This window comes from Ornithodoros turicata, chromosome 9 (assembly GCF_037126465.1).
Source record: "Ornithodoros turicata isolate Travis chromosome 9, ASM3712646v1, whole genome shotgun sequence".
Lineage (NCBI taxonomy): Eukaryota > Metazoa > Arthropoda > Arachnida > Ixodida > Argasidae > Ornithodoros > Ornithodoros turicata.
Window position 1 is genome coordinate 18,597,369 of NC_088209.1, and position 27,593 is coordinate 18,624,961.

Sequence of the window (27,593 nt, forward strand, 5' to 3'; positions counted from 1 at the left end):
CGGGATACCTGTATATTTTATCTCCCTTCTTCGTCGTAAGCAATGCTACGCTTTCGGGTAACCACGCGATAACGAATATTGTGAACTAGCACCAAATCCTACGCGAAGCACGGCCGACAAAACTGCCACCTCGGTGCTAGGAGCTCAGAATGCCCGCGTTATTCTTTCCTCAATCCAATCCAATCCAAGATCCTGTCAGAATTTTTCGCAGTGCTTCGAATTAGAAGGTGGAGGTCTCTTGAGAGAATTTTCACATGAGACAGGACAGGAACCAACGCCACTTGCAGCAAAGAAGGCCTGCTTGATATGCCTCCTCTCCATCTTTCGCCTCGTAGATCAGGAGGATAGGAACATGACGGCAAAGAGGTGCCCCCCCCCTTTCTAGAGCGCAGGCCTAGATGTCTGTATTCTGTCCTGTAAGGCAGATTTATACGGGGCTTGGATGTTCATTTGTGATACCACCGTTGCCAGGACGCACCGGTTGCTCTAGTGCAGAACTATATACTTCTTGTATATCGTGGGGTCAAAACACCAAGCCACGTCAATTCTCACAGGACACAGTGTGATAGCGCATCGAATTCGCATGCGCACCTCGGTAACTGGACTGGACTGGACAAAGAAAGGAAGAGACGTAACGTACTCACCAACGAAATTCCGTGGACGGAATGTTTCCTGAGAAACTCCGGAGGCGCAGCCGGACCACGTTATCACAGTCGTGCCTCGAACTGATAAGGGGTGCGTGAGGTTGTCGTTCTTCTTGTTGGGGACTTGTCTTATCACAAGATATGTGAAAGTCACAACAAATCATTAGGTGTCGGTGCCGACAGGGCGTCAGCATGCCGACATGGATGGAACGTGCGCGCTATCTCAATTATTCTTTAAGACACAGCCACAAAGGCCGCCAAAGCTAACCATTCCGTACATGGTTCCAGCTTTACTGGCTAATTCTCATTGAGATGGCACGCGGAACTTTCTGGAACGCAGTACGCACGTTGTACTACGGAAGTGGTTCTCCCGGATGTTCATCCGCGTCGCACAGCGCTACAATGTAGTGCACGTGTGAAAATGAAATGCTACAGACTTTTGGTTGGGTTTGATCCTGTTAACTCGCACGCTCTGCGTAGAAAAAGAAACGGTTTGAATGTACCTCCCTTCCTAAGTGCAATCGATCCATGTATAGGGCTGTTGCAGTGAAGTTTGCACAGCCCCATTTCGGGCCCAAACGACCACGGATCCTAACAGTAGGTCGCTTCATAAGCGGGTTTTGCATTGTGTTTCAAACGGTATGGTGCCAAGGAAAGCAACAAAACCTGTAGGAAACCCACAGAAAAAGCGGTGCTTCTTCAAAAGTGCGAACAACTCGAGACCGTGTATTTGAAAGTGCCGCGTCGTCTGCTAAACTACGGCGTGTTGCATAATTTGGGGCGCTGACATTGCTGCTCACTCGCGCCACCTGGTCCAGAGAAACAGGTCTATAAGAGTCCTGTTTTTCGAGCGAAGCTGGTTGGTCACAACGTTAAAATGGCGTACAGTCATCGTTTTCCTCAGACGTTTTAGAGCCAATCCAATGGATAGCCATGAGAATGCAGTGAGCATTTTGTCGACTTGCAGATGTCACTGTATCTCTCTGCGCCAATAATTCGGGGGAAGCCTCACTGCCTGCAATCCAGAACTGTGCAAAAAAAAAAAATGTGTCTGTTTGCTTGTTCTCTATGGGTTGTGGGAGAGGTAAGCCAAGGCAGGGCTGGTGTGCCTTCCGTGCCTGGTTAGCCTCTCTTCGAAAAGGTTGTGACACCATCCTATCCAGGGTGTTTGTTTCACACTTCTTAGTGACTTTCATGAAAGATTTATGACAAAAATTTCGTTTTTGCAGGTGGGTTATACGGCCAGACGGACATTCTCTCGAAGAAAATTCGTAACTACTGGGTGAATAATTACCCAAAAATTCGTTAATTAACCCTTTAATTGGGGCTTTAGGGCAAAAGTGAGAATGCAGAATGAAACACAATCCTGGTGCAAAGCCATGCTTACTTTTTAAAAATCCGTAAGTTAGTCTTAAAATTTCTATGGACCGAAATCGAAACGGCGCGCATCTGGAGCGCAGGGAGGACAACGCTCGTTCACGGAGGAGGGCCACGTGCTCTAAAGCAATGCAAATTATTGGGGTAGGAGCTGGTGCCAGATCTACCGCTTTGCGGCACAAATAATGGCGAATTCGGGTTGTCATTTCATGGTAACACAGCCTAGCGCTCGGAAATTGCTAGGTCGGCACCCACGCTGGATCACGTGACCGTTGCCACCCGAAGGAATCTAGCGGTTTTAGCCGCTTGGATCACGCTAGGGGCTTCGTGACCGCTCGTCTTCGGGCTTTGCCGTCTGCTAACCCAAAGTGAACTTCGACATGCGTGCCAATGGAGGCCATCTCCACCCTCGCAGTGCGGATGTGACAACAGCGGATATAGTTGGGCAACCTAGCAACCTATGCTGCCTAGTTGTATTGAGACAGGGCGAAAAAAGTGCTGGGAGGCAAATTCGGTTCGGAACATGCGAGAACACAGCAAAGAAGCCAGGATGCATTATAAAGCAGCACGCTATAGCTGAAAAGGCTCCACATTCGAAAAGCATGTTACTTTCTTATTGTTAAGCGTCGCATGGCAGAGGTTCGTCGTAAATTCCCTTCACCCTTTTGTTTTCCGGGTCGAACGGCGGCTTGGAATGGAAGTGGGCCTTCAGTCGACGACCCATCGACTCGAGGGAATAATCGCCCGAAGCGAGAAAGTCCTGCGTGACACGCTCATCCCCTGGATGCCCGACGTAGCCCACGGCAAGACTTCGATTCATGGCAAAGCCGAATTCGGCTCGACGAATAAAGCCCACGACGTGACCGTCTCTCCAGATGGCCTCCAGGCCAAAGAGTGGAACAGCCCTGTAAAAATAAGATGAGCATCTTCGTGAACGGATGATTTTGCAACAAATTTGTGCGCCAAAAAAAGAATACTTTACCATATAACATGGTGACGGCAAACCATTGCACATGACGATAGTGTCACACCGAAATTGTAGAAAGCGCCGGGCGTGAGCCTTCCTGTGACAAGTAACATCTCTCCAGAAAGGCGTAGGCCTCCCGTTTACAACACGCCCCCGTGTGGCTGGGAGCGTGTTATGTGGCGAAGTTCTCTTTCAAGAGCGCAGGAAAGTGAACGTTGGGTAGACGACACGCACCGTGTGACGTGACACGATATGCATTCGTGCACGAGCACTATATGATCGTGGATTCGTGGCTGACTTGTAGCGCGTTAGAGGCGTCTTTGACCAGCGCATTCTCTACAATCTCCCTCCCTCATACAGGGATACCATAAGAGAGTGAGTGCTATTGATGTCACTCAGTGACGCAGTAGAACTCGCACGGGGCACCAATCAGGAAGCACGGCTGTTCGCTACACTTCTGCTACGTCGCGCTAGGTTTCTTACGTCTCGTTGAGAGCACCCCCGCCGGGTATTACAAAAGTTAAATAAGTAGTCTTATCTAATTAATTAGGTGCAATGAAAAATACTAGAACCTGCGATACCACACTGATCATTTAGTTGGCTTGGTTCGCGTCGAGTGCCCCGTCCATTTTTCTTTCTTTCTTTTTTCACTTTTACATCTTGGCCCATGCCTGCTGGGACACCCTGCATAGCCATTGACTGCATACATGTTTTAAGTCTTAACTTGGAAGTACAACCACTAGTTTAATGCGTTGGGACATATTTCGTCTAATGACGCGTGACTTATGTTTCCAAAACATGTATAACGATACGCACGTTCGCAAAAAAGGCGCAACACACGCACACACACATACATTGGATGGTGATGGGGTGGGCGCAAGAAACTTACTCATCTATGGAAAAGAATGCAACGCGTTTCTTGAGACCTCTGCTCCGCTGTTCTTCCAAGGCTTGCCGACCCAAGAAGTCCACGTCAGACTTGAGCTTGCACGTGAACCCTAGGCCTGCTTCAAGCGGGCTGTCGTCCATCCGGACATCAGCGTGCCAGTGCTTGTAACCTGCACAGATTCAGCCACTGCTGCTTACTGTGTGGAGGGGGTCAACTGTTTTGGAACCGTAAAGTGCGGGGTCGAACCTTGGCGTCGGAACGATTCGACGAACTTTCGACAAATTCGAGATTGTTCCCACGGAACGGTGTCATTTTAGGGGGAAAAGTATTGACACAGTTGATGTTTCATACATCGCTACACTAGTTATAACGAGAATGTCATTACACTATATACCTTCACGTTTTAGGAATTATGAGAGTAAACTGAGCAAGTCAAAACAGTTTTACATTTTTTTGTGGCGACACCTGGCGACGAAAAGGTCATGAGTAAAACCTTGGTGGACGAAAGAGTACTGCATTACTCCTCCATGCACACGAAAAACACATTTTTTCTCTCTCTCATTCTCGAATGGGTCTCTCATTCGATAGGGACAACATGCAGGCTCTGCCCAAACCATTAGAATACAGTTATAGCCTTTCTCTGCCAATTAACACCTTCCCAAAACTGCCACGAAAAGGTGTACACCTCCCATTCACAACGGATCAGGAAAGAGAGCGATATCGATCTGAATGCCAGTTGGTTCTGAGCTGGCTATGCTGTCAAGTCCTGTTTTTATCGTGACGCAGCCCACATTCGTGAGGCCAACAACGGCAAGCCGGCTTTCGCCACCACCACCACCTGTTTTTATCAGCTCAACTGAGTTACCAACGTCACTCGGTCTATATACTCTGCTCTCGTGTTTTTTGGACGCACGGTAAGTGTACGAATACTCTGTTCTATCGTAATGAAATTACAGGGTCTCCATGTTCGACTGCGCCTTGTAGAGATAGTAGTAGAGATTGTAGAGATAGCAGAGATGTAGTCTACATGTTAGAGCACATAGGCTGTGGAACATTAACGCTACCATACAGGCTGCAGCAGTACGCCGTGCAATCTCACAAAATTTGTCTGTTCGATAGCAGAGCCCTCGGTCTTACGTCACACTTTTCATGCCAGTTGAGCTCATTATTATTATTACAAAACTGAAATTCAAAACAGTGTCGAAGCTCCGGGCCAGCTTCGTACATGAAGGGCTTGGGAGCACGGGAAGTACGAGCACGAAGTAGAACACAGATACAAGGACAGCCGATATCAAGCTATCTCTAGACCACCTCTAGACCCTACACCAGGGGTTTCAAACACGCGACCCACGATCAGCTATTCTATGGCCCACGAGGACCCTTGACCACCGAACAGAATTTAGGAAGCTGCCCTCTCAAAAACAGATTTTCAGGCATGGTGCCTACCCCTGCTAGTAAATTATGTAAATGCAACTGTCCTAGTAAATTAGAAATATTACGAGCGCTCTGTCGTATAGTACATAACTTGTGCACATAAATTGCACCGCCAACATGGTGATGGTGATGTAATAAAGAAAGAAAAAAATGGGCCTATGAAAACAGCCTATATCTGCCGCCCTGCTGTACTTTTAAATCATGCTTGACTACGGACAGGGAGATGGGGTCAGATATGTTTATTAAAGGTACTGTAAAGCAGCACCGATCAAATGTCATTTAGTGTGACTATTCGATAGTCCAAGCCACCAGGACAAAAACTGTGCAAGTTTCATTCCAATCGACGGTGCAATTAATTAGAAAATTACAATTAAAGATTACGGGCAACACTGTACGAGGTATTCGAAATGAATCCGTACTCCTGACACATACGGCGGCAACCACATTGCATGCGTATAACACTGGGCCCCACATAACAATCCACCACAATCCACCATAAAATCCGCCCCCGCAGTCCACACAACTGCACACTACGATCCACATCTGAGGATAAGCGGATAAGCGAACTGAAATGAAATGCTGAGCCTTTGAAAAAAATGTGTCAGACGTTCAAGAAGCTAGACAGCGTCGGGACTTGTTTGTTCACAGAGGTTCACAGAGAGAGTTTGTTCGTTCGAAAGAGGCCGCGAACAGAAGGAGCGCGCAGGCGCAGCAGAGAAGTAGGGAGAGCCTCCATCGAACAACGGCCAGCGCTGGGTTACTTCGCAAAAAACACTGTTAACAGGGGTTTCAGAATACATAGGTAAACAGGAAAACTAATAATATGGTTACTAAAATAACGAAGTTCCGGTGTAATAGTGTGTAATACCAATTTTCAGTGTTGCCCGCTGTACAGGGGGTTGTTTGACACCAGGCGTCGCACCGCTCCGCTACGCCGCATCTTTCATGGCAAATTAAAAATATTTATAGCGCGTTGTCGGTCGTATGGTTCCGCATATGGTATTTAGAAGCAACAAAGTCTCTAGTCACATCACCGGCATATCATGCTTGTCTTCTGCTTTATAGTACCTTTAAAATAGAAAGAGAGGAAAGGCTAGTCAGGCACAGGCCGACTTGCTATTCCTTAAAAAAAGGGGGGGGGGTCTGGGTTTTTAAAAAAGAAGTGGCATTAGAGGAGATGGGGAATGACGAACTCTGGTTTCAGGAACTAACATACCCAACGTGCCCACGTGACGACAAAGAAATTATGAAAATGATGTATCGACGATGAACAAATTAAAATGCGACCGAGCTGGTGTGCTGTAGAAAGAGGTCGTATTTTCTTGAGCTTGAGGAACGGCACGAGACGTCCTTAGATCGTTCCACGCTCCCTCGTGTACGAAATCTTCTCCGTAGTGGTTGCGACCAGAGACCCGTTGCGTAGCCCCACACGGCAGCAAAGTCTATGAGGCGCTAAAGTTGAGCCCAATGAGAGGGAGAGTTCGTGGGGTGTTGTCTTTCGCTGTGGTGCTCGGGGCGAGAGGGGACGATGTGACAGTCCAGATGTGACATAACGTCATGAAATGTTTGCTTTCCTTTCATTCTTTTTCGTGTTCTTGTGTCATACTTCAACGGGGAGCCTTTGAATCTGTCGGTGTACGACGATTCCCCCCCCCCCCTCGGGTTCTGTTTAGTAAAAAAGAAAAAAAGACTTGCGGCGGTCCTTTGGTACTACTGAGCAAACGCCTAATACGTATCCAGACACATCCAGTAAACATATCCATAGCACTACGAGGATATAGTGCAAGGAAAGCGCGCACCGACCGAGCAACCGAGCTCTTGCTCCTCGCAGACGTGCATCGCGTGAGCTGTGACGTCACCACTCGTCTAGCCAATAACGGAGTAGGAGAGCGAGCGCTTGTGGTGGTGGTGGTGGGGGGGGGGGGATAGAGAAGGCAAGCGGATATTCCCTATCATGAAGGGATTTCCCGTGTATTCACAGGAGTGACATTCCCAGAATACTTCCGCGGTAGATGCGGAAAACGTCATAGCTTTCTGCTGTCACGTGAGCTCGAGCGCTCAACGTCGTGTCTTCGCGTACACTGCTAACGATGGGGAATGTCCTGCGACACAGCCGCAAGATTTTCCGTAGCAGACGACAGGAAAGTACGCTGACGATGTCGTCTGCTAAGTGTCGTCTGCTAGCAGTACGCCACTCCCGATATTCCGGCACCGTGTGAATGCTCAACATAACAGGGCCGGAACTTCGGCTCCGTGAACAGTTTCTTTTCTCTTTCTTTTTTTCTTTTTTTGCTTTTTCTTCCACTAGAATCTTCCGTGAGGATGTCGCCCGTGCGAATACGCGGTATGGGACAGAGGTAGAACAGTTGTGCCGCGGGCAGGGGCACTGCACTGTGCGACCACCTGAAAGAGGCCACACCACGTCGTGCCATGCGAACTCCGAGACCACTCTTGTCGTTAAAATGCACGAAAGAGAAGAGAAAAGGATAGAGACGTGGAATGAGGGCTCCCTGCTACCTATTCGCATGGCTTTTAAAGCGATTGCTTCATAGGGTCAACCAACGTCGACAGCTGTGTAGGTCTGTCCGTAGCAGTTGTGGAGAGAGAAGATGGCAGAGAAGAGGGTTTGGAAGGAGAAGTAGCAAGGAAGGAGAGGAAAGAAGAAGGACCGCACCGAAAAGAGTGTCGGCGCCCGAAGATCAGGACTGTAAGGCTGCCCTGGAAGTGACACATTTGAACGTCTTTGGGAGCATGCCCGATCGAAAGATGAGCTATGCCTAAATAAGTGTTCGAGCATATGTTTTTGGACTCATTAATTAGCTTCAGGATAATCACATGGGTATAGAGCCTCATGACATGAAAGCATTGTAAGGGAATATCCCAAATATCCTAAAAAGCATTTTTTACTTTTCTTATCAACTCAACTCGACTCAGCATCCCTAACTGTAGGGAAATATCCTGACGCGCAAAGACATAACACCGAGATGCACATACCCTTCTCCATGCTGAGCGAATCAATGGCCCTGTAGCCCGCGTTCCGTAGCCCGAACTGCTTCCCGTTGCCGCACAGAGCTCTGTAGACCGGCCCGCAGAAGTCGGCCGGGACGTGCAGTTCCCAGCCCAACTCTCCGACGAAAGTCAGCCGCAAGGCACGGACCTTGAAACGTACCATAGCAAGTGTTATACAGAGCACTCTGACTACACACTGCTCGCTCCGACCTCAGAGGTCACTGGAGGCCCTTCAAGAGGACCTATCTTGCAATCTCTCCGTTGTACTATCTGAGTGCCTTTTTCGAACCGAACGACGTATCCCACAAACTCAACGACAATGTCGTTGGAGTCGTCCGCTCTGTGTGAATCTCACTGCCCTTTGAGTAGAGGGAAAGGCAACGGAAAGGTTCATTGAAGCACATACGCTCAGGAGTTCCCTGATGGCGAATCGAGAATACGGCGGAAAGGGAAGGTCCATTGAACCATACTACGCTCTAAAGATTCCCGAGGGCGGACCGAGAATACCGCGGAAAGAGAGAGTCTCTCGAAGCGCACTACGTTCTAGAGATCCCTGAGGGCGGTACTGGAATACGGCGGAAAGAGGGGGGACTCCTGAATCGCACTCTGCTCTAGAGATCTGCGAAAGCACATCAGGAATACGGCTGAAAGAGAGGATGCCTTGAAGCGCACTACGCTCTAGAGATCCCTGAGGGCGAATAGGTAATGCTACGGGAAGAGAGGATCCATTGAAACGTATTACGCCCTAGAGATCCCTGAGGGTCACGCGGGAATGCGGCGGGAATGCGACTAGAAAAGAGGGACTCCTGAAGCGCACTATGCTCTATAGTGATCCTCGAATGCGCAGGAGATCCCTGATGGCGGGTCGAAAATACGGCGACGCCATGTACCTGTCATTCCCGAAACCCACCCCGGCGAGACAGGCATACCTAAAGCGAACATTGGGTCAACTCTTGCAAGCATAAAGCTACTACGTTAATTTACTGGACCCGAGTCATTCTATACTACGAGGTTCGTAGAATATGAGCTGCACTCATCAGGTTCCGCTGAACGACTTCGCGGTACGATGCATGTTCACCTTGTAACCTGCAATATTGATGACCTTGTTCGTCGAAAATGGAAAGCTCCCGTCGGAAAGGTCCTCGTCTGTCAGAGACTGCAAAAGATTTCGGCTAAAAGAAAAGATAAGGTAACAAACTATTACTATGGACAAACCAGCCAAGATTCTTTTTCTATGGCAAACTCACCTGTTCGGTCCTTGAATGCTCAACATTCCCATATTGGTGGAGTGGTCTTCCACGGCAACATTCCATTTATGGTCTTGTATTACAGAGCGCATGTGTGACAGGCAATGGTGGGCACAGAATCCAGCGGCAGCGACGTAAAAGCCTCGACCTGACAAGATGCATACACAGTGTTCCTTCAAGAGCAGCTGGTAGAAACCAAGGAACCTTGCCAGTTCATTGATCGCTGGAAGACTAAAACGGTCATAGTACGTCGGTTTGAGACGCACATCGAGTGTTCTGGAGCAGCTGTTTGCACCGGCGCAGATGACGATTCCATTTTTTTTCCTACCCCTCCCAGCCGGAAATCAACGTACAAGGCACCAGCGACAAAAACTACCCATTAGAAAGATTTGTTAGCTAGCCCTTGAAGAGAGCACCTACCCGCATGCTGCTTCCCAAGCAACACGCCATATTGGCCCAATATTGTCTGGATATTGGCAGTACTGGTTCAAAGTGGTGGTGATGGACCTGCGTGCGTATATAGCTTCCTTCACCTCTGCCACAGATTGGCCCGGTATTGCAGTATGGTTCAAAATTGGATATTGGACCATTATCCAGTCGATGCTGAACCAAGATATTATACTGATTGCGTTGTGGTGGTGGCACAGTGCCGGCGACCTCAACAAACGTTTTTTTTTTTTCTTTCTCTCTGTTGCATACTGATTATTATCTAAAAACTCGTGAATTCATGATTTTGGCTGCAACCTTTGAACCAACTGAATTCTGTATGCGTGGTTCTGATCCCGGCCGAGGAGATAGCAATGATATACGAGTATTTCTTCCCTTCCCCTCCATAGTTCTCAATTTTCCTTATAATATAATCTAACGTCCCGAGAACGGTACAGTTGTATAGGACACCCAACCAGACTTAACGTGGGTTGAGTTGGTACAATTCAATAACCGAGTCTGCTGTACTTCGAACGCTTTCGTGCAGCTATCATGTACTCGTGCTTGTCCTTTTCCTTTTTTTTTTCCTTTTCTTCTTTTCTTTGTTTTTTTTTTTTGTTGTTGTTGTTGGTCCATATGTGTCTTGTCAGAATTTACTTGGCTTCACCACGCCGAACTTAAATAGCGTTAGTCAACACAATAGGAACGCACCTCTTCTATGATGTGATGTGATGTGACGTGATAAAGAAAAAAAATGGGGATGTGAGTTTCGACGAAGTCAAACTGGCTACCCCAGTACACTTACACAAACAGATGATGAGATGATGAAATAACAGAGATGATGTCCAGAGAAGAACAGAGATGATATTGGAGTTCAACATGTAGATCCCCCGTCCCCTGTGTGAACGCCATTTGTTACTACCACTTGTGCAAGAAGACTGTGGCGTTATCTGCCGCTAGGCGACAGGAAACTTGAAGGCGTCAGGAATTTGTCTTCGCACTGCAGTACAACTAGACTTATTACGTGCCTTTTTCTACTAAAGACTTCCGTCTGGAACAGTCTGCCTTACTTGTATACTTACTTGCACTACAACTTGTATAGGCTACGTATAAGCGTCTAGTCTAGTGCTTACACATCTTTTTTCTGTTTTTCAGGCTACACGTGTGGAAAGTTCGACACCACAGTCGTCCAGATTAAAAATAGCCTTTCGTCTATGCTATCACGAGAAATAAATTGAATTGTGTGTACGCCACATGTTGCCTCTGCTGAAGGCTTGTGCCAATATCATAGTAAGCATCTAACGTTACAGCACATCAGAAACACACAAGGAAATCTGTCCGACATAAGTAACCAGAATTGTTGATGCCTGGTCTCATCAGAAATGCTGATGTGAGGCCTCATCAGAAACACGGTGGCCAATTTTCAATTGCAAGTCATCAGAAAGTCATCAGTGAAATTCAACAGAATTTCTAATGACTGTGGTGTGAAAGCTCAATAACATTTAATCAGACACTCATTATAAATTTTTGTAAGGGCCTATATGGTGGGTGAGGTGGGTGAGGTGGTGTGATATAAGGGGAAGCCGCGGTCAGCCTGCTCCGCAGTGGCGGCTTATGGTGCACCGAACCCTTGCGTGTAGCCTATGTAGCCTTTAGACAGACTATCGGGGCGGTGTTCTGGCTTTGCGTGACTCTTTAATGTGCGCTGTCGCCCCTTTTGTTTCTTGCACTGAGGGCATTATAGGGTTTAGTACGCTTATCTTCACCTCATTCTACCTGGTGCAAAAACCTCCGCACAGGTACAGCTCCGGTCAACCTTAATGATAACACTGAAAAAAAAAGTGGTCTCGTGCCCGAGCGTGATTACAGCAACACTTGGGGCTGTGAGGAAATGAGGAAATGTTAATTGAACAAAATTATCGTGTTAGTTTAACGCAAGGATTTTGTTCAGGTAACATTCCCCCAGTGCTCAAAGGGTGGCTGTTATCGCACTAGGAAACGAGACCGATTTTTTTCCCGTGTTATTAAGATTGACCGGAGCTGTACTATAACGGTATATCAATGTCGTGGGCTAGTCAAACTGCATTTCCGGAAACAATACGATACACAAGGGGGGTTATGCACGAACGTTTTTTCTGCTCTCTTTTGCCCATCAGACTGATCACCTGTACACTAGTGCATTGACGTTGTCACAGCAGTCAACGGAACCCATACCTGTGAATGCAGGGTCGCATGACGTGCCCTGGCCAGGAGCGACAATGCTTACTGTGAGGTCGGCTTCTACCATACCTTGACCATTTAGCATGCATGTGTAAATGGTAGAACCTGAAACGGGTTGTTGAATGACTCAACTTGAAACATAAGAACTCCGAAAGCTACACCGGGTGCCATATACAGGGTGTCTTCATGTAACGTGTCAATAAATTTTATTGGAAGAGAGCAATAAAAGAAATACAACCGCTACTTTCCTGATACTTGAGTTACAAACAGGTGCTACATCAAAAGTATCACCTGTTTGTAGCTCAAGTACCAGAGAAGTAGCAGTCGTTTTTTTCGTTTATTGCTCTCTTTAAATAAAATTTATTGACACGTTACAAGAGACACCCTGTATGTACGTGCCTATGAGACACGCGCACGCCATAATAGATGTTGTTCTCACCTACGGGTTTCTGCATGTTGCTGGTGAAAATAAAGTCGGCGGCCTTTTGTGCGTCTGGTCCAGTGAGGTAGAACTTGCCAAAATATGACATATTGAACAGGGCGACGTTCTTTCGACAGGCCAGGCATTCCTGCTTTATCTGCGAGAGAGAGTTACGAATCATTAATGAACCGTCCGTGCATGTGTGTCGTAAATGACCAAATAAATCCTAAGGTGACATCAGATGCATAGCTGCAGAAGAAATGCGCTGCGGACGTTAGTAGTAGGGGGAAAAAATTTGATATAAAAAAATAGCTTAAACGTGGTGTCCGCGAGGAATCCTGAATTATAAGGTTAATGTGAGATCCACTTGAAGATGCCTTCCAAGGAGAAAACACCCAAACAGTTTCGCAAAATTCGTTAGTGTTTTTTTTCTTGTTTTTTTTTTCTTCATAAAACACCAAAAACGTCAAATTCGAAAACAACTGCCAGCTTCCGGTGAAACGGCCCTTATCTGCTTCGTCTCTTCCGGTGGTTTCGATTCGATCCCAACCCAAGCAGCACAATGTACTGAAAGTCGGGTGCAATAGGGGTGGACGGTATGTGTCTTATCAGTGTTCTTTAGTTTCACGAGTTTGTTCAATGCCTTCCACCTACCCGTCCACCCCTATTGCGCTCAACTTTCAGTACATGTTGCTGCTTGGGAAGCAGCACAATGTACCTAAAGTCGAGTGCAATAGGGGTGGACGGCATGTGTCTTATCAATGTTCTTTAGTTTCACCAGCCTGTTCAAGGCCTTCCACATACCCGCCCACCCCTATTGCACTCGACTTTTAGTACATTGTGCTGCTTGGGATACGACCGAAAGCTCATGCGTTCATACGCAGATATTTCCAGCAACAGTTTGGCAGGCAGATTGCGAGCCTGAAGGCCGCACTTTGTGACGTACAGCCTGTCTTCACAACCGGCTCCAGTGACGTCGATCCGCAAGCTGTTGCCTGAATTCAGCCCCTCCCCTCCCCTTTCTTTTTCTTTGTTCTAATAAATTTATCCCCCCCCCCCCCACGGGAGTGCGCAAGATCCGATTAAATCAATTTTCTTATGTTTCCGACTATTTCAAAACGATATATTCCGCGGTGACATATTCCAACCACACCTTCAGTTCAACTACGTTTTTTTTGTCCAGACACCGCGTTTAAACGATTAAATTTGATACAAAAAACTATAACACTTGATCCTCTTCCCTGAGGGCGAAGCCTCCACCATGCACAACGCCGTCATTCTTGTCAACTTTCTGCTGGCACTTGTTTAAATAGTATATCCCTCGCTACATTTTGTTACCTTCCCTGCTACATGTTGTACGATTTCATCGATTTTATTTATTTATTTTTTTTTCGTAGAAAATTCCCACCTAAGAAACCCGCCTGCGCTGCTGGATGTAGCGCTCTCAGGCGTGCCCTGAACGACGAACGAAGTTGGCTCCTTCATTCCACTTGATCGGAGCGAGCTTCCTTCGTTCACACCACACCCGTGAGAGCGTTATATACAATTCAAGCCTGCATGCGGGTATAGTCACGTAGGATATTTTCATATATCGCAGGCTTTCTCAGGTGTCTTTGAAAAAAATATAGAAGAGGTAGCGGATTGCACCACAACTGAGTCTGAGCTCTCTATAGATGCGCTACTCGTACACTACGACTAACATCTAAAACGTTACATAATTAATTTCAATTGATGCGAGGCAATACCCTGACTTGCGCAAGACAGCTGCCAACATTATACAGCCGACTGCATCCGCGTACGAAGTACCAGTTTTTATTTTTATTTGTATTTTTAAAGCTTGGTTCAAGCTGCGGTGCACAACTTGTATGCACGCACATCATGTGTGTCCCGAGACATATTTTACAGGGCTGCACAAATACACCAGACGACTTACCACATTATGATGTTTCGGGAAACCGAATGTGTAGTCCATCTTGAGTTTCTCCTGGTACTTGTAATTTTCATGCTTAATGTTCCCATAGCTCCCATAAAAGTCATAATCTAGTATCTGAAATACAGAAAGGCTTATAGTGGATTTCTCCCCCTCTCAAAAATAAACAAATAAATAAATAAGTAAATGAAAAGTTGATCAAGTTGCAGCGATCCCGATCCTGAGTTAAAGTCCGATAAGGTGTTCAACTTATAAGAACGGCACGAAGTGTAGTCCTTCTACCCTGACAGTGTCACTCCGCAGAATAACTTTTACTGCTGCACCACCAGATCCCACCTATACGGCTTCTATGCACTACATGGGCTCTGTATGGCGTGAAGACAACCGCGTCGTCTGCTACTGATTTCCGCCATCTTGAAGTCCATAAGCGACTCGCGCTGGGCTGACAAAGTTGTGGCTACACACTACGCTTTCGAATTGAGTGAATAAATGGCATATGGTTTGGAAAAGTCAGTTAAATCGGATCACAGCATTCACGTACGGGATTACGTGGGCTTCAAAATGGCGGCTTTCGCTTCTGCTGAGGTTGACTCCACCCTAACAGAGAGCGAGCTACCATACAAACACCCTATCTAGATAGTTTCGGTGTCGGCGCACTACACTACATGTCGGGACGTAAAGTGATGCGGCTAGCTATTGGAGCCAACAGGAACAACCGACGGGCGGGACTTAAACGTGCCGTTCTTAGCCTAAACATGACTGTAGGAAGGTTTGCATATTCGAACTTACTGGAGACTCCTCCTCTGCAAACCATCCAGGACGTTCCCAACCCAGTCTTTCTTGAAAGACGCATCCAGCCTTGGCCATTTCCTGGAGAATAATATTCTGCGTAAGACGATGCGTAATACCCACAGCTGTCCTCGCTGCATTCAGAAAACGTCCACGTAGTCATGCGATCCACGTCACCATGTGATTCTGTTTTGTTTTACATGAAGCAAAAGCTGCTACACGGTCCGGTCTCATGACTAAAACTGATTTCCTCTGTAAAGCCTGTTAGGCATTCCCTCTACTCACACCCAGCACGTGACCCCATAACACATCGAAACAAACCTCATGTAGTGGGTCGCGTCGCATGTTCCTGGAGGCAAGCGGCTCATCGTGCGGGTAAACGATTGAATAGTTCTTCGCATAAGCCTCGTGACTTCGTTCGAGCACCCACTTGCTGCTTTTGGTCACGTGCGGTGAGAACCGACTGAAAGTACAACACACATGGTCACTTCACCCTAACTGAAAAACACGGTGTGTCCCAACCAACATGAAACAAGATGTAAAAAGAAATAGACAGAGCACTGTCCGCGAATGAAGCCAATTCAGTTTTGTTAGTCGCTCGTGCATCCTGTGGTCGCAAGTAACTTTCCATTTTCTCTACTTCGTTAATTCGACATGACTCATTGTCTAACTTTTGAAATAGCGGCATGAGAGCTGAAGTGTCAGTTGTCAACTTGCAGAAAGCCCGCGAAATACAGAAGCATATTGCATAGAGCAAGCATCAAGCATCATAAGCAAGCAAGAGCCTCTTGCAAGCATAGACAACCGCGATCGTAGCGCTCTCAAACGTGTTCTAAAGGAACGAAGTCCACCTCATAACTGGAGCGCTGTTCAAGACCGGGCTTTACGGGTACAAGAGCAAAAAAAAAAAAAAAAGAATCTAAACGAAGCCATACAAAGAACCCCCCGTTGGAAACACTTCGAACTGGTGTTCCTCAACTTTCCAAACGAAACCTCGGCCCTTAAAGGTACAGTCTCGACAGTCTGGACCCGAGATGTAAATAGGCCTTATCAGATGATTCCTTATACCTTTCCGAGCCACCATGCAAAAGATTTCATTCATGTTCGGCTCCGATAATTTGTAGTGCAATTTTGAACTTGCATCTTTTGCCCCCGACTGAAAGCCGCACTTCGAACAGTCGTGACGTAAGGATCCAGCGTTCTCTTCCGGGCTTAATTTGCGGCGTCTGCTCGGCTCCTCTCGGCGGACTCTGTGCTGTACTTTGTGCGTCGTTGTTCCTGGTTCCCGTACTTTCAATACGCATAGTATTCCTGCTTTTTATTAACAGTGACAGTGAGTGGTTAATGCATATGTGACGGTGTTGTTGAGCGATGAGGCATAGGTGTTGCCTAGCGCCATCGTCAGAACAAGAAGGTAAACACAACGAGCGTGTAGTTTTTCGGGTTTGCGGGGACCGAACCCCTAAACCAGTTGCGGATAGTCAGTATTCACTGTCCTGGCTCGGTGCAATACCAATGCCTTTTGAAGGGACAAGTAAGTGTTATTGAGTGTCGACCTCGTTTTCGTCACAGATATTACCTACGCAGCATAACGATTTGTCAGGCGCATCTCTCTGAGTTTCAGCACCAATACCTGTACTATACAACTCTCAGCAACATTCAGCCGTTTCATTTCCCCCATAGGGCGCACCCTCTCGCCACGTTCGCTGGGACACTCTACTTCCAGAAGGACAGAGTTGGGCTTACCGGATATCGTAAGCGTACATGTCTAGTTCTGGCCGGCCCTGCAGGAGCCATAGTGCAAGCTGTTGCCCACATCCTCCGCTTCCGTTCATGCCTAGGCTGTTAAATCCACAGCCGTGAAAAAAACCTCGAAGTTCGGGATCTTCGCCAAGGAGAGGCTTGTGGTCCGCGGTGAAGGACTCTGCGTATCGTTATCCAAGTGCTGGATCCCAGGACAGACAGCTCAAACTACGTCTCGGACCTTTCTAGGGCAAACTCACCTGGGCCACACACGGTGGATTTTATCCCTGTCCGCTCCAATACGGGCGCCCTCTTGATGCCATTTTCGAGGTGTATTCCAAAGACATCCCAATCAAGGTCGTAGAGGCCAAAAGCAAACTCATTCGGAACCTACAAATGTTCAAGATATAGAGTGGTTCAAAGTGGCAGTCTGGAGATATTGACAGAGTTTGACATTAGGTATGTGCATGCGACAGTGAGTTACGTGTACGTGTAAAATCTTGGCAGACGCCACAAGATTGTGCGACAGAGACAACAACAACAACAATAAATGAAGGAAAAGTGATGATGACATGGTATGTTTCGCCCTGGTAGCCACAGGACCCTACCCCACTTCACACAGGTTAATATGAGAGGATGAATTATGGTGAACGCGAAGCGACGACAGAAGAGAGGTCGGAGTCTGTTTAGAGCTCTTCGAGGAGTCCAGTGGGTTGCATGAAAGCAAAAAGGGAGCGAAGAGCCAGGCACTCATGCGCAGGAGAGCTCTATGGGCCAAGTACTCTGGACAAGCTGAATGGTCTATGGTCAAGGAGCACGTGTACCAGTCACAGTCCTCGATGATATGGAGGGTCGTAGCTGGGGTGCGGCAAGCTGGGCACAGCGCCGTGTTGCCGTAAAACAGCTTAACAGAGACAAGGTGATTGAGAACTGTTTTCAAACGCTAATGGTAAAACGTTTTCAACGAATGTCGTCTCAGATCAGTGGTTTAACTACTTGGCAAGACCGGAATTAGGTTACTTATCTAGACAGAGCCCTACCTTATCTATAATAGTTGGATTGGGCTCGTAGCCACCCACGCAGAGGGCGTCTCCTTGCAGGCGAAAATAGAGCGAGAGGTCATGGTCCCTGACGTTTGGCGTTCCTTGGATTCCCTCGATGCCTTCGGTCACGACATAAGCGTGACGCATAGCGACTTGGGGTACCGTCACACCCGCTAGTCTACCTATTTCAGGCGCCCATACACCTACATGCAAGCAAATACGTGGCAATGGCAAGTCTGCCCGTCGGAGGCACATGTGGTAAGTATGGCACACCCACCGGTACAGTTGGCAACCCTTTTTGTGCCGATGAGGCCGAACGGTGTTTCGACTCCCGAAACCTGCCGTACTCCATAGTCATCCACCTTGGTTTCAATTTTTACCACGGGGCATTTCTCTATTACCTGAAAGAAAGAAAAAAAAGTTTGGGACTTGACATTCCTCCGAGCAGGAGTACACAACGAGTCATACAGAGTTCCACTTCGCTCAATACACAATTTTGGCAGAATGCAACATTTCCCTGAGTCTGGGGAGTACAAGAGACCGGACAACAAGCAACGAGAGATTAGACTTTGAGTCTCGTCCCTCGTTGTTTGATGTGCCGTCCCTTGTGCTCCCCAGACTCCTCCAGCACGGTCTTCACGAATGACAGTTGGCCGCAGACTGTGTTATGTGGCGAAGTTACGTTTGGACAGTGCAGAGTAAACCGGGCCCGATCGCTAAGAGTCCGCCAATCACAACCACGCTTTCCACGGCCCTGACCATAGAGACGAGTCGGATACGCAGCCAGTGGTAGCCAAGGCTTTCAGAGATAAGTGACGATTTGTTGGAACGGACGACAACGTCACTTTTCTTTTTTTTTTTTTTTTCGTTCCGTGTTGGCACTGTGAAGCAGCTACGGCTGTGAGAGCTGTAGAGACATCAGGATGCAGAGAGAACACCAGGATGGAGTAGGGACCGGCGGTTAGTATGCGGTCTGGGACGACTTCAGGGGGAACTGCTGGGAACGTGTGGGACTGTTGGAACAATGGGAACGTCGCCAGGTCCAGTGGCTGTATGCTAAGAAGCTGAATAGGAACAATTGGTAAAGACCTTTGCCCCCCTGCGTGCGGCAGCTCTTGTAAGAGCGGAACAGAATTCACTGGGGTTGACTCCACCATCTCCAGGGCTGTACAGAGTGCCATACAGATCCGAAGTATTCATCAGTGGGTAGAGACGCTTGGTCTCCTCGGGGCTCAGCACTTCAGACTCCACGCCAAATGCTTTCCCAATCTGGAAGAAAAAAATGGTTCACACATTGGGAAGAAATGCAAAGAAATACAGAGCGGAGCAGCGATAAAGCAGCACGATTCCCAATGTTACGGTTTCGAAAACCGTGTGGATGCTTATTAAGAAAAGGAATGAGAACCTGCAGGTCGAATCGGTTGCTGCGAAGCACGCAAAGGAACGAGAAGAAGCAGCGGGAGCTGCAGAGACGCAGCTCACTGGCAGCAAAGTCTGCCTTGTGGTAACCCGTTTCAGAATATTCGATATTATTATACACGCGCTATAACGATGTAGGTACAGTGACATATATTACATAACTACATACAGGGTGCTTCACCTAAAGTGATAAAAAAAAAATTTAACTGGCGATGTACTCGCCGGAGGATTGTGGGACTTTCGGCAATTACTTTCTTCGGAAACATTTGCCAACATTGAGGAAGGCTTTGGACAATTTTTAATTGCGGGAATTTTTTTTCAATTGACCTTTGAAAATTGCCAAGCGAACCTCACTTTACTTTAGAGAAATATGAAATCCTCCACGGATAAGCGCAGACCCAACAAATACTATTCACAGTATGTCAACAGAAATAGACGGGGGGGGGGGGGGAATAGTAAAAATTACGCTTTAGCCTCGCCTGCTTGATTTTCTCAAAGAAGCGCGCGCGAAATGTGCGTCTAGAGGAGGAAGTTTCCCCGCCTTCATTCGTTTTTCCTTTTTGTGTTTTGTGTTGTCGCCAGCATCAAGGTCAAAGCGGTAGAAAGAAAGGTAAAACAAGAGGTGGCGGGAACACTTCCTCCTCTCCCGCACCTTCCGTGCGCTCTTCTTTGCGACAATCAAGCAGGGGGGGGGGGGGGCTAAAGCGGAATTTTCACTATTTTTTTTTTACTTTCTGTTGCGATACTGTGCATAGTTTTTGTTGGGCCTGTGGTTATACGTGGAGGACTTCACATTTCTGTAAAAAAAAGTCAGGTTCACTTCGCAATTTTCAATGCTCAACTGAAAAAATAACTTCCTAAATATAACGGCAAAAGTTCCCAGAAGGAAATTGCTGAACGTCCTCTGGCGAGTACGTCGCCAGTTAGAATTTTTTTATCACCTTAGGTGAAGCACCCTGTATGTACAGCGATATGCACCTAAATAACGATTTAGGTGTAGCGATATAACGATTTACATATAGCGATGTATAACGATAAGACGATACATCTATAACGATATGCACGAAACGATATTTTACGATATTATCTATTTAGATATCCTTAAGTATGATTTACGCATTCTCTCTCAAGAAGCGTCCCAAAGCGGAGCGGCGTCCCATTGGTTCACTTCAACGATTGCCTTTGATTATTGGGCAAATCGTTCGAGGAGGCCAATGACAGGCCGCTTCCCACTGCCGCCCTCCTTGCGAGGGAGAGCAAAGTGAACCCAACGAAACCCAGCGAAGGGTGTAGTTCTACCGTCGCGATACCACGTTCTAAATGTGCGAGGGGTGTTGGGCTTACCGTCATGAGTCTTTGATATTCCATGAGACGCTCACGGGTGCTCGCCAGAAAAAGTCCGCCGTTGTTCACGAAACCCGGGTAGACCCCCGTCTCGGCTTCGAGAACGTTCATCAGCAAGTGACGGGTGTGGTTCAGTAGTTGTATGTCCGTGTCATTGGGTCGCAAGCGCCAGATGAGACCTACAATTATCGCATTAGTGGTGAAAGAGATTATGTGCGGTCCTCCCAAGCCAGTTCGTTGCAATATTGGCAATACCGGCCCAGTATTCGTCCAATCTCGGACCAATATTGGGCCGGTGTTGCCAGTATTGAACCAATATTTTGCCAAGATGTCCGGGTTTCGTATTACCTGCAGTGTGCCATGTAGTTCCAGCTGTGAGTTGATCCTTTTCCAAAAGTACAACGTTTGAGCATCCAAGGTGGCTCAAATGGTACAACGTACTGCAACCGATAATACCACCTCCTAATTTCAAGGAGAAGAAAAGACAGCGTAATTATTACAGAAACGATGCACTGGAAGGCTGAAGTACATAAAAAGGCATCTTTTAATTTTGCCCAAAATTTCCCTCGCAAATTTGGGCACACCGTGTCCGGAGCTTTACTTCTCTATATTCCTCTTGCACCTCCCTCGAAAACAGAAGAAGAAGAAGAAGACAAAGCACAAGAAACGGACGAAAATTTTAGTAATTCCAGGTTAGTTTTTATCCCTTGAAAAGCTTGACTGCATATAACAAGTTGTGATACGGCCTATTTAGACATAGTCTTCTTTGAAGAGTCTGAATGAGCTTTCAAAATTAATTTCGTTCATTAATAAAAATAAGTTTGTGATCTATATCAGAAAGTTGTAGCGCAGTGCCCTGAAGTCAGTAATCCACACACACACACACACACACACACAAAAGAAGGAACCACAGTCAGCCCCTGTTGCGCAGTATGAAAGCGCCGGGTAAAAGCGCAGAATCTGCGTTTGTCCTGCATGATGGCGAATAGCAGCGAGAAGACAAGGAAATGGGTAGAGGTAGACAGGACAACTGCAGCCTCTCAACTGAGGGTGCATCAAAGAAAACGGCATCTTATACGAGGTCACTGACTATCAGCCCCCTATAGTGAAAACACTGAAGGCGGACCTATGCTGCTTCTTGCTGCTATTCGCCATCATGAACCTATTCCAACTACGCCGGATTGTTCCTATTGTGCGATACATTCGTCGTGCATTTTAGATGCGGCGTCTTTCCGCCCTTTTCCTGGCTGTCTCACTTCCCCTGTCTGCTGGCTGGCAGTTCCTGAATGCGTGGAGCACTCCCGCTTTGTGTACTGCCGAGAAAAGTGCCGCATCGATTAATTAAAGTGTTTTAAAAAAATCGTTCAATCTTAAAAACTCGCTTCTTTGTAATTCTTCCATGACAGGAACTTCTGGGAACGATAACGAAGATAAGAAGGTATACTTTTGATTTCATTGCATTTCAGATTGATGGTACTGCTTGCAGTGGTGTAGCAACGGGGGGCTTGTGCCACCCCCCCTCCCCCCAATCTGCCGCGGGCCGACCCATGCAAATCGTGCAAATCCGAAGAGAAAAAAAATATATATGGGAGGTAGGTGGGTGGGTGAGAGGTCCAGCGCGAACAACGCGAAAGTTCTTGCAGTTACCGACGTCTATCTAAGCAGTAGTATTCCTGAATAGTTTTGAAATTATTAGCTTTTCAAACTATACATCCAATCCCTTTACGCGGCCTCGCCGGACGTGACAACTCCACATGTAATTGAATGAGTTCAAATATTCTACATTTTCATATCTCATCTCGCTTTATGCACAGATACGTGTGTGTGAACGCACCCATAATATTCGAAGCATACGCTATGCAAATAGGTAATTTTTATGCGCAGCTCCCCAGTTCCCTCTCTCCCCTATTGCTCGTGAAGCGACCTCATTGGTCCCTCTCCCAAATAAGTGGGTACCAGTTCAAGGTTAAAGAGCACGTGGTTTCTTCTATGGACCCACGCCGGTATACAAATGCCCTAGACCTGTGCGCCGCCGCCATTTCTCCGCGCGCTGACGCCGCCGCTGGCGCCACCCCGGCGCGCCGACATCCCGCGCGCGTTCCGTGTTCCGATCGGTTCCGCTGCGGAGCGGGAAGCTCGAAGAGGTTTCGCGCACTTCTGCCGGTCTTGGCCTCGCGAGTATTGAACTGTCATGGCATCAGAGACTGGATCTCCGTTTTTGAAGCGCGTGTCGTTGTTCTCTGCTGATAAGAACTCAAATGCATTTAGCGCGGTGTGGCGTACTTTGGCACCTTAGTTTTGCAAGACGGTGACAAGGAGCGGAAGATTGGCTCTGATTTCTTCTGCGAGGAGTGCCTGACAAACGCAAAAGAGAAGGATGGAGATAAGCCCTTCGATAAGTGAGTATATTTTGGTACATGAAAATCTTCTCACCGTTGCTGAACGAATGCAAAACATTGGTAAAGGCATACAGCCTGTGTGCCTTTGCCTCAGGCACACCCCTAGCATCGGCCCTGCTCGCAGGCCACCAGCGCTTGCGTACGCTTGTGGACGACTTACGCGTTTACGCCCTCGCGACGCCGACGCCGACGCCGGTGGCAAAACCGGCTCTACGCCGCCGCCGGTCAAAGTGGCATCGGCGCACAGGTCTAAAATGCCCCCTTCACAGCTGCCGTGTGAATGGACAGAAGATTTGTCACGTAATATCTCCGGAGTTAGCCCTTACACATGCGCAGAGACAAACTGTAGCACCCCATAGACCTTTTTCACACTCGCGTCGTATCCTAGCCATGTCCAGCGAAACACGCTCGGAGCGCGCCAAAGCACACGGCGCCATCTATTGAATATGTAGGGAACCATCTCCGGCACCGTCAGGGTCACAGAGCATGCGCAGAAGCGTTGAGTAAAAAGCCCATTCTCTGTTATATATGAGAAGCCTTCCTTACCGATGATGACAACATCTGCTGAAGAAGGCAGAGTAGGTGGATCATCTGAGCTACTGGATGCGAAGGACGCCACGGAAACCCTCCGCAAGGGTTTTCCACATCCGTTGAACAGTCGTGACCGCAAGTGCCATATTGTTGAGGCCATTTGCAGCATCTTTTTATCCCAGCTGGACGAACAGTGGTATAAGTGCTCCACCAAAGACTGCCGTTGTACTCATTGCTTCTATTTTCTAGGAACTCACACGAAATGTTGATACGTTGTGATGCCGAGTCAAGTGAGCACCAGCAAAGAGGGACGACGATGGGGACCCGTTGGGGTCCCGAACCTTATCCTGGCATGACTGCAGTCCACAGGCTGAGAAGGGTGTAGCACAGGGTGTTGCTTCAGGGCATGCAATCTGAAGGACTCCACCTTTGACTGTGCACGGCTCCTATGAGTCTCGAACTCTGTAGACATGCGCGTAGAAGTCAGTATAAACAGTGACGCATTGAAGAGGGCAGGGGGCAGACGGGGCGTATGCCCCGGGGCCCCCTAGTATAGCAACGTCCGTTTTTCATAAAGTATTTTTTAATCCTCACAGGAATCACTTATATCCACTGAGAATTTCTACACAGTGTACACTTATACATACATATGCTACATGCTACGAAAAAGAAATATATATATATATATATATATATATATATATATATATATATTATCCATGTAACAAACGGTCTTCGTACTGTGCCGAGTATCTCGACGTTATGGCAGAAAACTACACTGTGGTAATCGCTGTTTGGAATTTGGCGCGGCGCACTATGACCTTAGTTGTCCGTGCGCCATAAAAACCCGAATCATCATCATCATCATCAGCGTTCATGTGAAGTACTGTTTTTGACAACAGCTAGCGACACAAAACCTGACAACAGTTACTCAACGAATCAAGCACTGTATATTGCAATGTATTATGTACATCAGCTTCTCATACACAGGAAGGCTTTTGTTTATGCGAACAGCACCGAAGCCGTTCTTGGAAGACGGACGGCGGCAGCACGGTCAGGGGGAAATTCTGTCGAAGTACAGGCTTTTCCGCTCACCTTAATGCAAATGCCAATTTTTAACCTGTGTGATATACGAAATAATCCAGAAGCCAAAATTTTAGTCCAGGTGCCTTTCCTCTCCTCCTCTCCACCACCTTTCCCTTCCCGAGAAACATGCCGCCTATTCAGGCAGGCAGACCTCTCGGGTTCCTCCCAACGACACTCCTCCTCCTCCTCCTCCCTCTGTTCTTTTTTCTTTTTTTGATGTTTCAAGGCTCGCCCTTTTTTCTGGATTTTTCAAAAATAGAATGCCTTTCAACGAGCGTTGTCTCCCGTTCTGCTATCTCGCTTTTGCCCAAAATTCCCTAATTAAACAGTTAATTAATAAATTTTAGGTAATCATAATCACCTTGTAGCTACATACTCTCTTCCAGAGGATGCCCGCTTGGCCGTATAACCCTACTGCAAAAACGACATCTACGCTGCTCTCATACGTTTTTAATAAAAACTCTGTAAACGATAAACATAAACACCCTGTATAAAGACACATTTTCTTTCTTTTTTTTTTTTTTTTGCGAATCTTATGCATTCATCGCCCAAACACTTGCTATGCAAATGAGCCGAAACTCAAACCAAGTCCATCGCAAAAGCAGGAAGGCCACGATCTTCGCCTCCTGATCGGGGCCGCATACAAGTACTTGTCTGCCTCCCAGCGCTCGGGACGCGCTTGTTTCGGTTTCGGCTCATTTGCAGAGCGAAATTTAGCGATAGATATTACAACGTATTTTCTCTTTTCACGATTCCTTTCTTCTTCTTTCCTTTCTTTCTCTTTTTTTTTTTTTTTGTTTTTTTAACGATAGGGGGTGACTTTTAAGGTCTGGCTCCGATTCTACGTTCCTCACATTTCCTCCAAAGCCTCCAATTAAAAAGTTAATTAACGAATTTTGGATAATTATACACCAAATGGTTACATATTCTCTCTGAAGGAATGTCCCCCTATGGCCGTATAACCAGCTTGCGAAAGAATGTACAAGAAGGCCATCTGTGTTGCCCAAATGCGTTCCCACAAAACTAAAACAACGAATTTCATTCGGCACAATAATTCAGTGTTTAAAAGTAATTGCTGTTTGAACTAACGGATAGATTATACAAAGTAAAAAAAAACACGAAAGATCAGCAACTTGATGGCAGTACTTACAAATGTCCGTGTTAGTAAACGAGCGGTTTGTCTGTCGTGAATTCCTTGAGCTCCAAATGTTAGTAGCATCACCACTTAACGGTTGTTACGCTACCGCAGAGATTAGCTAAGGAATTTTGCTTTGCTTCCAACTTGTGCCCATGATGGTATGATCAATGATCAGATCAATGTAATAAATTAATAAATTTTCTTTATATATGTATTATGCGAGGAAGAAACGGCAGTACAAAACATCCAATCAACGCTACTGCGAAACAAGACTGCAATGTTTTAGGGATAATGCACGCATTTGCAGTACCAGACATCCGCTTCGAAGCACTCGCTATAAGGACCGCAGTAGAAATGCAGTTGTCGCTGTGCAAACGAAAATTGTACGGACGCTACCTGTTGCAGCCGGCTAAGTCTTGGCAGGTTGCTTTCAAGCACATCTCCGGAAGCCCCTCACTAGGATAACGGCGCCCGCTGAGACGGGGGAACTGGTTTTGATAATGGTACTGCTGGCCACAACCGGACGTCGACTGGAGCTATATTTACGTTGCGCTCTCCAGATATTCTCGAACAGCCTTATCACTGCTGCGCTGCGCCAAAATTGATAAGCGCGGCTAATCTGAAACGCGCGGTTGAGTAAGTCGTAGAGACGAAGTGAGTACGGTACATAAATCATACGTTGTGGTTTCGATTCCGCGATGCATCTAAGTCCACAGAATGTCCATATTTATCCCTATCCGGCTTCTGTTACATTAAACGGAACCAGTGGCGTCGATTGGGTACGCGCCACTCGGTGCGGGAGCTCTGTGCGTCACCCCCCAATAATGCACCCCCGAAAGTCTCGCATCCTCAACCCCCCCCCCCAAAAAAAAGGGGGAGAAGAACCTGTCAAAAGCCAAGAAAGCATCAAAAGCAATGTGGGTGTCATCCCACCGATCCCGCCCTGGGACACCAACCCCGCTGATATGAATATCCTGGGGAAATCCCTGCTTTGGCTGACCTGCCAAGCTGCCAAGTCGGCAGGTATTTCGAAGACGGCATGCTAGATGGCGCACCTGTATTAAGCATCGTAACAATTGACATGATCACACTTACAGAGACGAGTTAGAAGATATCCGTGCGTACTGATACATCTCTTCGACTGATTGCTTATATACACAATATTCACTTGTTGGCTACGGCTATTGGGAATGACAGCGTCATAGTTTTGGTTTCTGTTTGCCCGTCTGCGTGTCTATTTGCGGAAACGGTCGCGGTACCCCCTTTCAGGAGGACTACCCTGCTGTGACACATACCTGAGAAGGCCAAACCAGTCAGAATTTGGTATTTAATCTCGGTAAGTCTTCCCGCGATCATGTCTCTTGGTTTCCCATCTTCTTAAACTTTCAAATATGACACGATTATGTAGGCACGTCGAAGGAAAAGCTCGTTTGATCGTTCCGCCTGTTGTACTTTGTACCCGTAAAGTAATACAGAGCATTAAACTGTTGACCAGACCACAAGTAGTATTTTATATCATATATATATAGTATTACAG

At 47.1% G+C, this 27,593-nt stretch overlaps 1 protein-coding gene across 2 annotated transcripts; it reads right to left on the reverse strand.

Annotated features, from left to right (window-relative positions):
* Positions 1–1,945: 1,945 nt before the first annotated feature.
* LOC135368272 (sarcosine dehydrogenase, mitochondrial-like) lies at positions 1,946–26,595 on the reverse strand. 2 transcript variants are annotated; one of them, XM_064601446.1, is made up of 20 exons: positions 26,453–26,595; positions 24,090–24,294; positions 23,848–24,001; positions 21,251–21,364; positions 20,903–21,081; positions 19,229–19,408; positions 18,417–18,540; positions 18,137–18,342; positions 17,357–17,486; positions 17,100–17,277; positions 15,675–15,816; positions 15,354–15,434; positions 14,568–14,681; positions 12,653–12,791; positions 12,208–12,318; positions 9,568–9,715; positions 9,399–9,492; positions 8,306–8,468; positions 3,878–4,046; positions 1,946–2,926 (listed from the first exon to the last, which is right to left on the reverse strand). In XM_064601446.1, exons 3-20 carry the CDS (start codon positions 23,999–24,001, stop codon positions 2,641–2,643), a joined length of 2,712 nt encoding a protein of 903 aa, XP_064457516.1. In that variant the 5' UTR covers positions 24,090–24,294; positions 26,453–26,595; the 3' UTR covers positions 1,946–2,640. The 2 variants fall into 2 exon arrangements, with proteins under 2 accessions (XP_064457516.1, XP_064457515.1); XM_064601445.1 differs by having other exon boundaries at positions 23,848–24,014.
* Between the last annotated feature and the right edge of the window lie 998 nt (positions 26,596–27,593).